Source organism: Zingiber officinale, chromosome 4B (genome assembly GCF_018446385.1).
Source record: "Zingiber officinale cultivar Zhangliang chromosome 4B, Zo_v1.1, whole genome shotgun sequence".
Lineage (NCBI taxonomy): Eukaryota > Viridiplantae > Streptophyta > Magnoliopsida > Zingiberales > Zingiberaceae > Zingiber > Zingiber officinale.
Window position 1 is genome coordinate 8,255,826 of NC_055993.1, and position 11,025 is coordinate 8,266,850.

The window sequence follows — 11,025 nt, forward strand, 5'->3', positions numbered from 1 at the left end:
TCAAGAGGTCATGTTGAATTGGTCCTACATCAGTCTCCTTGGGTTGAAAAGAACTCGTTCTCGAGTTCATAGTAATCTCATGATCATCTACCGAGTAAGCAGTCAAGTGCTTTACACTAAAGATATTAGACATCTTCAAATAACTAAGAGCACACAACCTATAGTATTTTACATGGTCCAATCTTTCAATTCTTTAGTTTATTGGAATTGGTCCTGCATTACTCTCATTCCACAGAACAACTTCAACGTACTGTAAACAAGCTCATGCCTCTGTCAAACTTAGTTGTAGAAGATACTTAAAAGTAACAAGAAAGGAAACATTTCAATTCTAAGAATCAAGCAAATAAAAAACAACACCATGTCTAAATTAAAAAGATTAAACTAACAGAACAACCAACTTAGTTCTGTTGTCACTAACATTAAATGCTCTATGGCTTGATTGAAGTTTTTTTTTATGAATTTTGTAGGAGAAACTGATTAATTTGAATATTAGGTCCCATCCAGGTTTACAACTTTTATACAGCCTTTTTGGCTGATAATGAGGAATCACTGATACATTGAGGTATTCACAAGAACTTCAAATCTCTTGAAGCCCAAGAAATTATGGCACCTTCAAGCAATCTAAGACACAAAAGCACTCAGCATGTTTTAGTAGAACCAATATGGTTATGCAATTTGAATTTTAACTAATTGATTAAATCGGCATAGAGCCAAATAAAGAGGAACTCATCGAGAGGCCAAGAGCAGCTAACCCGAAAACAGCCACAGTTGATCCTTTAGGTGGTTTATCAACATTGACAACGGCACCAAAGCCTGTAAAGAATAGATGAAAGTTGGTCAGATTAGTCATGTTTCTTGCCTAGTTTATCTGAACACAATGAGATGTATGTTCTCGAATTTAATGGTCTCAGTAGTATAGAAGCCACAGGTAAGAACATACTTTGTCAGAGGATCGATTAATCTCGGTAACAAAGTGAACAACAGTGTATTCACTGGACATGAATGTTCCAAGGAAATGGTACATGCGTTGGCCATCAGCAAGCATCACTCCCTATCTGTATTTGTCCTCAGGAAACTGCACATGTTGCTGTCTATAGATAAGCAGTACACAGTGTGACAATCCTTGCGCTCTCATGTGGAGACAGGGAGTACATGGTCTCCAACACTCTTTACGATTCTAATCCAACAGAATTATGTATGAACTTGATGAATTAGTAAGTAATTGAACTGCAAATTAAAACCCAAGATTTGCTGATTAGCAAGAATGCATGCCAGAACAAACATGGCTAATGCAATGAAGAATCTACTTCTCTATAGTGATATGCTTAATACTTTGAATTCCATGTTGCTTGTATATAATTTGCAGCTGTAAAAGGGATGGGAAATTAATGAGAATTTGATAAATTTAATTAAGTGGGTAGATTTTGATTACCAATATGCTATTGTGAGCGTAGCTACTGAGTTTGTTTATTAATTATATATATCAAATAAGTGATGTAATTATCAAAAATATAATTAAGCTAAAAAGGACCAGTTGTTGAAGAACCGTAGGTGGATGTTCGATCATTTGATGGATCTTAAGGAGTTGATAGATTATTCGCTAGCTAGGAATCCTTGGAATAGCTCAAAATTCAGATGTAGCAAGAAATCAGGCAGTGCCTGGTCTTCTTTTTCTTGGCTGTTCATGAATTAAGATTAATGCCATGGTATAGCAGCTTACGTTATCTTCTTCTTTAAAAAAAACCAAAAAAAGAAGAGTTGCTTGTTCCTCTAATCGATCCCACCCCTGAATGAAAGATATGTGCCTAACTAACACAGTTTTTGTCGATATTGAAATGTTGGATTCAATATCTCAATCTGATAATTACATGGGCAACAAAAGGTGAAACCGCTTGACTCCTTCAGGATGGGTTAGAAAATTAATTTTTGGTAATCAATAAATTAAATAGGAATAGGATGACTATTTAGTCTGTATATGATTGTAAATCAATTTTTCGAATAAATGAAAAATTAATTTCTAATAAAAAATTAATTTGATATGATCAGATGAAAATTTAATTTGTACATGAGTTGAATTCATAAATAAAATTATATGAATATTAACTCGAGTACGCGGAACAATTAATTTTATTAATCGATTAATTAACTAATTACGGAATATTTCATATCCATTACAAATTGATACCAGACCTATTAACAGAAACGTTCCTATGGGAACCAACTGATAGCGTTGTCAAAAGAGATCATGTATAATTACATGATACAGGATGTAAATACACATCAGCGAGTCATTCAACCCACTCACTGCCTATTCACGTGACCTTCACGCGGTAGAGCAGACTTTATATATTATATATACTCATGCAAATTCCAACTCACCTTGAATTTGAATTGTCTTCTCGTCATAAGTAATCTTTTTTTATCTGGATAGCACCCTCATTTTTATATATCGTGAAGGATATCGGCTGATCCAACGAGGATGCATGATATGATCAGTATGAGCTGGGTGGTTTTGGATGTGGAATGGAAGCCGAAGGAGCGTTGGAAATTAAATTTTATTTTATTAATAAAGATAAAAATGAGATGAGGTGGTATTTTTTTTATAAGAAAATAAGGATAGAATTAGATGACAATGAAAATTTGTCATAAAAAGATAGGGATAAAATATGACAATCTTGATAAGGATAAGAGTTCGTAGAGATAGAATAAAAAAAATCTAACGCTTATCCAATAAGCCTATAAATATGTATTTTTTTTAATGAATGAAGCAGGTTGAGAGTTGTTTATTTTGTTTTCATCCTCTTTCCTCTCATAACTCTTTTATTTCTTCTTCTATAATTTATTTTTTTTCCAACAATGTGATATCAGAACTATGGCTAATGGAGGTATGGTTCCCTTCTAAGTTCCAGTACTCAAGGCGAGTAATTATGATAACTGGAGTATCAAGATGAATGCGCTTCTTGGAGCTCATAATGTTTGGGAAGTTATAAAAAAAGACTACGTTGAGCCACATGATGACTTGGTGTTATCTCAAATTGAAAAAGACAGCCTGAGAGATTTAAGAAAGAGAGACAAAAAGGCTCTCTTCCTCATTTATCAAGCTTTAGATGAGGATGATTTTGAAAAGATCTCAAGTGTTACTTCAGCCAAACAAGCATGGGAAAAACTCCAAGTCTCATATCAAGGAGAAGAAAAGATAAAAAAGGTACAACTTCAGACATTAAGAAGTCAATTTGATGCTCTTCGTATGAAAGGAGATGAGTTGGTATCAGATTATTTTTCTAGAGTCTCTATCATTTCCAATCAATTAAAGAGAAATGGTGAGAAACTAGAAGAAATAACTATCATTGAGAAAATTCTTCGATCATTGGATTTAAAATTTGATACAACCATCATCGAAGAAACCAATGATCTACAAGACATGACGATAGAGCAACTCCCGAGTTCATTACAAGCCCGTGAAGAAAAGAAGAAGATAAATGAAGAAATTACACAACAACTCTTGAAGATAACTCTTCAACTGATAAAGAAAGATGAAAGCTTAAGTAACAATAGAAGTCAAGGTGGAAGAGGTCGTGGATATGGCCAATGTCGTCCTAATGAGAAAGGATGGATCTCCAACAACAATAATGAAAGAAGAGAAAATTCAACAAGAGGACGTGGAAGAGGGCACACAAACTCGAGGTATGATAAATCTCAAGTTAAGTGCTATAATTGTGACAAGTTTAGGCATTATGCTAAAGAATGTAGATCGACTAAGAATAAAGTATATGAAAGAGCAAACTATAGGGAAGAAAGGAAAGAGGAAGATGACACCCTACTGCTAGCATATAAAGATAAAGAAAGAGTCGAAGATATAATATGGTATCTTGACACTGGTGCAAGCAATCATATGTGTGGAAAAAGAAACATGTTCGTAGAGTTTGATGAATCAGTTGATGGTAATGTATCCTTTGGAGATGAATCAAAGATCGAGGTGAAAGGCAAAGGTAACATTCTCATCTGTTTGAAGAATGAAAAACATGAATTTATCTCAAATATATGTTTTCTTTATGCCAAATATAAAGAGCAACATCTTAAGCTTAGGACAACTTTTGGAAAAAGGATATGATATTCATGTAAAAGATAATATGCTTATCTTGAAAGATGATATTGGTTGCTTGATTGCTAAGGTGCCTATATCAAGAAATAGAATGTTCTTGCTTAATATTCAAAATAATGTTGTCAACTATCTCAAAGCTTGTTATAAAGACATCACTTGACTATGACATCTTCGATTTGGGCATCTCAATTTTGGAGAATTAGAATTGCTTTCAAAGAAAGAGATGGTGAAAGGACTGTTGGGGTTGCAAGGTTGCAAACATAGTCCCATATTGGAAATACATGGGAAAGATCATGGGTTTATAAGAGAAAAGATATCTCCATTGGCATGAGGCCTTTTGGGGAGAGCCCAAGAGCAAAGCCATGAGGGCTTAGGCCCAAAGTGGACAATATCATGTCATTGTGGAGATATCTAAATTCTTTTCGATCCTATAATTGGTATCAGAGCCTGGACTGCCAGAAGGTTTAACCGCCGACTGTGCACAAGAGCTATAGTCTAATTGAGCCATGTGGGTATAATATTGACCTCGAACAAAGAAAGTGGGGGCTCCTATGTTCGGATCAAGAGGACCAGACACCAGGCAGGAAGTCTTAGTTGCGACTAGGTAAGGAAGTCCTAGTAGGTCGGGTGGACCGAGGGGCAGGAAGTCCTAGTTGCGACTAGGCAAGGAAGTCCTAGTAGGTCGGGTGGACCGAGGGGCAGGAAGACCTGGTGGGTCAAGGATCGAACGTGGGAAGCCTATGGTCCTTTGTTTGAGGAGGGGATTGTTGGGGTTGCAAGGTTGCAAAGATAGTCCCATATTGGAAATACATGGGAAAGATCATGGGTTTATAAGAGAAAAGATATCTTCATTGGCATGAGGCCTTTTAGGGAGAGCCCAAGAGCAAAGCCATGAGGGCTTAGGTCCAAAGTGGACAATATCATGTCATTGTGGAGATATCTAAATTCTTTTCGATCCTATAAGGACTACCCTACATCAAACATCCTAATTCATTATGTGAAGCATGTCTACATGGGAAGCAAGTCAGAAGAGGTTTTTCAAAGGAGTTAAGTTCAAGAACCCAGAAGCTGCTTGAACTTATACATACGGATGTTTGCGATCCGATAAAACCTAGTTCATTTGGTAAGAGTAATTATTTCATTCTTTTTATAGATAACTTTTCTCGAAAAACTTGGGTATATTTCTTGAAGCAAAAATCAGAGGTCTTTGGCATATTCAAGAAATTTAAAGCAACTGTAGAAAAGGAGAGTGGTCTCAAGATCAAAGTTATGCGTTCTGATCGAGGAGGAGAATTTACCTCAATGGAGTTTCAAAATTTTGTAAAGTCAACATAATATGACGACCGTTGACAGTTCTAAGATCCTCTCAACAAAATGGAGTGGCGTAATGAAAGAATGGAACCATCCTTGACATGACAAGGAGCATTCTCAAAAGCAAGAGGCTACCAAAGGAGCTTTGGGCAAAAGCGGTTACATGTGCAGTATACTTATCCAACCGATTACTAACAAAGAGTGTGTGGGGCAAGACACCACAAGAAGCATGGAGTAGAAGGAAACTTGAGATTTCTCATCTAAAAGTTTTTGGGAGTATAGCCCACGTTCATGTGCCTAATGAAGCAAGAAGCAAACTGGATGATAAAAGTAAGAAGTTTATTTTTATTGGCTATGATACTAACACAAAAGGGTGTAAGCTTTACAATCCATATGCTGGGAAGACAATAATAACCAAGATGTATTTAATGAAGAAGACGAATGGAATTGGTGTTGGGATCTAGTGTGCCCAAAGATGCAGAAACGTAGCGGAAATTAACTAGATCCTCTATCCAGCAGATCCATGCGAAGGGAAGAAATATGTTCTGAAAATAATCTATGCTAAGCTACATGATAGGATTATACCTTTGTTGCGTGCCCTTCGCAATCCCGACAACAACCTTTTCTTTGGATCCAGATCTCAGCGCGTTCACTGTAAGGGAATAGGTTGCTTAAACACGCAAACGCGCAGTGGAAAAACCTATTTTCTCCAGAAGATCCATGCGAAGGGAAACATAATCTTATACTAAGTTAGATCTAAAGACATGATAGAGTTATACCTTTGAAGCGTGCTCACGATCTCCCGACAGCTCAGATCACAGCAGGATCAAGCGTTCGCGCCTCTACGGTATTCACATGAACAAGTCTTGCTTTCGTTTGTCTCACAAACTCAACAAGATGGAGAAGAACACACAAGGTTGTGCTAGCAACCTTCAAGGGTGTGTTCGGCCAAGCAAGGAAAGGAGGAAGAAGAAGAAGCAAAGAGACCTTTCACATTCTCAAGTGATAAAAATCTTATGAAAAATATCATCCAAATGATATTTATAGTCATCCCATGGAATACCAAGAGTCTCTACCATTTCATCTTCTAATCCAATGGCGCAAAATCAACCATTTAATCCAATGGTTGAATTTTGACCATTCAACTTCCTTGGTGAACTCAAGTTCACCCAATGAGTCTAACTCATTGATTCCCATGCAATTCGACTCAATCCAACAATTGGATCTATTTTAGTCTAACTCAATGAGTCTAATTCGGATTACACTTAATCCAATGAGTGGATTCATTCGAGTCTAACTCGATGATTAATCCAAAAAATCTAATCATCTCATGATTGGCTCTTAGGGCTAATTACTAACAATTGGGAATCTCAAAATGAAGATTACAACTTCTTCCCATACTTTAAAGAAGAAAATGTGGAGCAACTAAGGGTGGAGCAAACAAGAGAGGAGAATACTACTCCACTAGTAACACCAACATCAAGTACTCAAGGAAATTCATCTGCATAAACTTCAAGTGAAAGAGTACACGCTTTAAAAGCTTACGGGAAATTTAGGAGGTAACTGAAAATCAAGATAATCTTACTCTATATTACCTCTTTGTCGATTGTGTGCCTATGGATTTTCAAGAAGCTATAAAAGAGCAAAAAGTGAAAAGATGTGATGGATGAAGAAGTCAATGTGATCAAAAAGAAAAGTACATGAGAGTTAACTCCACTTCCTGAAGGGCATAAGACAACCAAGATTCGAGTTGATAATAATGTCTTCCATGATAGAAGCAAGCATATCGATACGCGCTATCACTAGTGCATTACAAGAAAAGAGGTGCAAGTGGAATACATAAAGTCTCAAGATCAAGTTGCTAATATTTTTACCAAGCTTCTCAAATTTGAAGACTTTATAAAGATGCGATATTTACTTGGAGTCACAAAATCAAATTTAATAGGGGCTGTTGGAAATTAAACTTTATTTTATTAATAGAGATAAAAATGAGATGGGGTGACAATTCTTGATAAGAAGATAAGGATAGAATTTGATGAGAATGAGAGTTCGTGATAAGAAGATAGAGATAGAATTTGATAAGGTGACAATCTTGATAAGGATAAGAGTTCATAGAGATAGAATAAAAAAAATCTAGCGCTTATCCAATAAGCATATAAATATGTACCTTTTTTCAATGAATGAAGCATGTTGAGAGTTATTTGTTTTATTCTTCTCCTCTTCCACGGAGAGATTCTCCTCCTTCACATAAAGTAGATTTTCCTCTCATAACTCTTTTATTTCTTCTCCTATAATTTCTTTTTTCCAATAAGGAGGTGGTAGGGCATGTATGTAGAGGTGCCAACAAGCCTTCTAAGGCTTGGACCCAATCAAATTATCCCGTGCAATTTCATAAATGTGAATCCTATCTGCGAGGAAGCCCTCCATAGAGATAGCAATGGCTATATTCACTACAAGAAAATTGGGCTTTTACAACACTTAAAAGACAACGCTTCTTTGAAAAAGCGTTGTCGTTTTTTTTTAACAACGCTTTTAGTGAAAAGCGTTGTCTATTTCTTTATTTTCTTACTAATAGACAACGTTTTTTTAAAAATCGTTGTCTATTAGTGATTTTTGTGGGTCAACAACAACGCTTCTTGAAAAGTGTTGTCTATTATCATTTTTTTAGTGTTGTCTATTGTCAAGTTCTCATCTAAATTAAATCTAGAATGATACAAACCGTTGGATCAAGTAAGGAGTAGAAAAACCCCTAGGTTTCACTCGCACCCACACCTATCTTCCAAAAACCTCCCGAACCCCTCTCACAACTTCTCATCTCTCGCCTTCTCCATCCAACTCCTCCTCTCACACCCTCTCCGTCCAACTTCTCTCCGGCAAACCCCTCTCCGACGAACCCCTCTCTGTGAACCTCCCCTCTGAACTCCTCTCCGTCAAGACCGTGGGCAAAATTTTCTCACCTTATTCCTTCACCTCTTCGTCAAATAGCAAATGCCCTAATCGTCCCATTTTCTTTCTTAAACCCAGACACATTAAAACCACCACGGGCGACGACGGCAGCAGAGAGATGATTCCCATCCTCTCCTCTCTCTTCCGATTGCATTCTCTGGTTTAATTTGTCTCTCTCGTTCCGCAAATCGATTGCCAGATTTTTGTTTTATCTTTTCCTTTGGGTCTTTGATTCTGAGTTAGGGTTTCCTACTCCTGCTAAGATTTGTTGTCTATGGCGGCTTCCAGTGGCGTTCCGACAACCCTTGTAGGGACGGGGCCTTTCCTTCGAAGCAGCTCTTCCACCAGGTCATTCTCCTTTCCGAGGAGTTCCGGTGCCTTTTATCGCGTTGGCACGAGAGGACCTTGGCGGAAGCTGGCTCTCCGGATGAGCCCGCGTTTCGATGCCTTGGTGGATCTCGTGGAGAAGCAATCTGCGGGAGCTAGCGCCTCGGCGCTCGAGCAGTTCAAGATCTCCGCCGATCGTAAGTAGCAATTCACTTCCCTTTGTCCTTTTTTATTCCCCCCATTTTTCACGTTAGAAATCTATGACTTAATTCTTCGAATGAAGATCTATCTGTCAAAGTTAGAAGTTTACTGGTAGGAAAACATTCTTTTGCCCCTTTTGCCCCTTTTGCCGTGGGTTGAACTTTATGCTGCTAGATGTGTGTAAACGATCTGGGTTTATCAGTTTTGGTAGTTGAGGAGTTTAGTCTATTTGGATTTGTGAGATTAACAAATTTGTTTAAAAACGAAAGTAATACTTCCAAAGTTCCTAGTTTAGTCGCGATTCCTATCTACATTAACCCTATTCAGGAGTTAAAATAGGGATTTTGATGTTGATCTATTTTTAGTTCTTTGTCTTCCTTTCTTAAGTTTAGTCTTCCCTACTTTCTAGAAATGTTGTCTGTTCCAATAGCCATGTCTAGGGTTTTAGGAACTTGCAGGGTGCTCATGGCGGCGGCCAAGCGTGGGTCCAAGGAAGCATCAGCGAAGGCGGTGGCCAAGGGGGCGATGAAGCCCAAGGGGGGCTTTCATCGGAAGCTGCCTTTGTCTCCAGCGATGAGCAAATTCCTCGGCGTCCCAGAAATCGCACGGGTGGATGCCGTCAAAAATTCTGGGAGCACATCAAAGCAAACCAGCTCCAGGTTCGAACCCCGCTTTCTCCTTTGCTAATACTTTCATCAATATATCTAGGGTTATGGGAAATCATACTCATGCATTTGTGCTTTTTTCACTTTTTATGAATCTTATCATTCCAGGATTGTTAGGGTTATATCTCACTGTTGTGGCTAAAGTCCTTGGTAAAACTAATTATGGTTTGGTATGCTAAATGTTGTTGCCATCAAGTGATCACTCTGGTTTTGGTAATTTCTGCTTTGTGCTTTTAGTTCTACATTACGAATTTTGTCATTGGTTGATTTCTACTCGATTGATGGTCTATGGTGAAGTGATTGAATTTGTATAATTTTATTATCTAGTTCTTATTGTTTTTGGAGGTTTAGGGCTAGTTCGCAATACCATTAGTTTTCTCCTGCACTCTCATAGTTAAAGACATGTTTTGAGATTCACTACAATCATAGTCCATCTTATTATCCTTTTTCATCCAATGCTACTTTCACTCTGCAATACGTTGGGTTATACATTGTGTTGTTTTAGTTGAGCCTAGCTTTAAGTGATTACAAAGAAATGTTATGAGATTCTTTCGAATTGATGGAGAAAATAAATAAAATCTCACTCAAACACTAGGCAAGAACCATTGTTAAACACAATGTTGATTTTCAGTGTAAAAAAAATTATAATATACTTTATAGTCATCCAAGGTATGAACTCTAGATCTCATTGTGTTTTCTAGGCTTCATCAGATGGCAATGCTGGATTCATGATTGATATGTTAAAGTAAGTACAGGTTTCCACCAACCTGTATTTTTCATGTTCAAACTTGAAAGTCTGAGAAGTTTCTCCTTGGCATTCTGAACTTTTGATTAAATTTTCATCTATTTGTATTTTTCCATGGACAGGGAGTGTGGATTATCTCACAAATCAATAATTTTTGTCTTGGATAAGTTTGATCTTTTTGCTCAGGTACGTGTAGTAATTTTAGCCACTAACAGAATTCTGTGCAAGTACTTCTTCACTTGCTTGTGTTCCCTTGTCAATCCTCCTTTGTTGTTCCATTTTTATTTCATTATGCAATGGCCTTTGCCTTATTCTAAATCTTTGATCTTTTTGATACATGAGTATGCAGGGGAAACAACGTTTACTTTATAGTTTGCTTGATGCAATGCAAACAATGACTTCATGTCTAGTAGAAGTTCTGATTCTTAGCGCCCCTCTTGTTAGTTCATGGGCATTGGAATTACCAGAGGATGACCTACATGATCTTGTACAACTTTTATCGTAATGCTGTTTTTGTCTTCATCATATTCTGGTATGTGTTTATGAACAATGTTGCATGGAATTATCAAACTTTCAATTTACCTTTCTTATGGTTGCATGGAATTTACAAATCTACTATCTTTAAGAACGGATGTGCATTATCTCACTAATTTTCTCTTTAACATGTTAATCTAACCTTCCCTGCTTATCAATATGGGGTTGCATTGCTGCAACACTATTATGTGAGA

At 37.2% G+C, this 11,025-nt stretch overlaps 1 protein-coding gene across 6 annotated transcripts; it reads left to right on the forward strand.

The window, feature by feature from the left end:
- Positions 1-8,168: 8,168 nt before the first annotated feature.
- LOC121974643 lies at positions 8,169-11,025 on the forward strand. 6 transcript variants are annotated; one of them, XM_042525797.1, is made up of 5 exons: positions 8,169-8,883; positions 9,328-9,546; positions 10,254-10,297; positions 10,420-10,483; positions 10,647-11,025. In XM_042525797.1, exons 1-5 carry the CDS (start codon positions 8,803-8,805, stop codon positions 10,800-10,802), a joined length of 564 nt encoding a protein of 187 aa, XP_042381731.1. In that variant the 5' UTR covers positions 8,169-8,802; the 3' UTR covers positions 10,803-11,025. The 6 variants fall into 6 exon arrangements, with proteins under 6 accessions (XP_042381731.1, XP_042381729.1, XP_042381728.1 ...); XM_042525795.1 differs by having other exon boundaries at positions 8,169-8,519; positions 8,648-8,883; positions 10,420-11,025; XM_042525794.1 differs by having other exon boundaries at positions 10,420-11,025.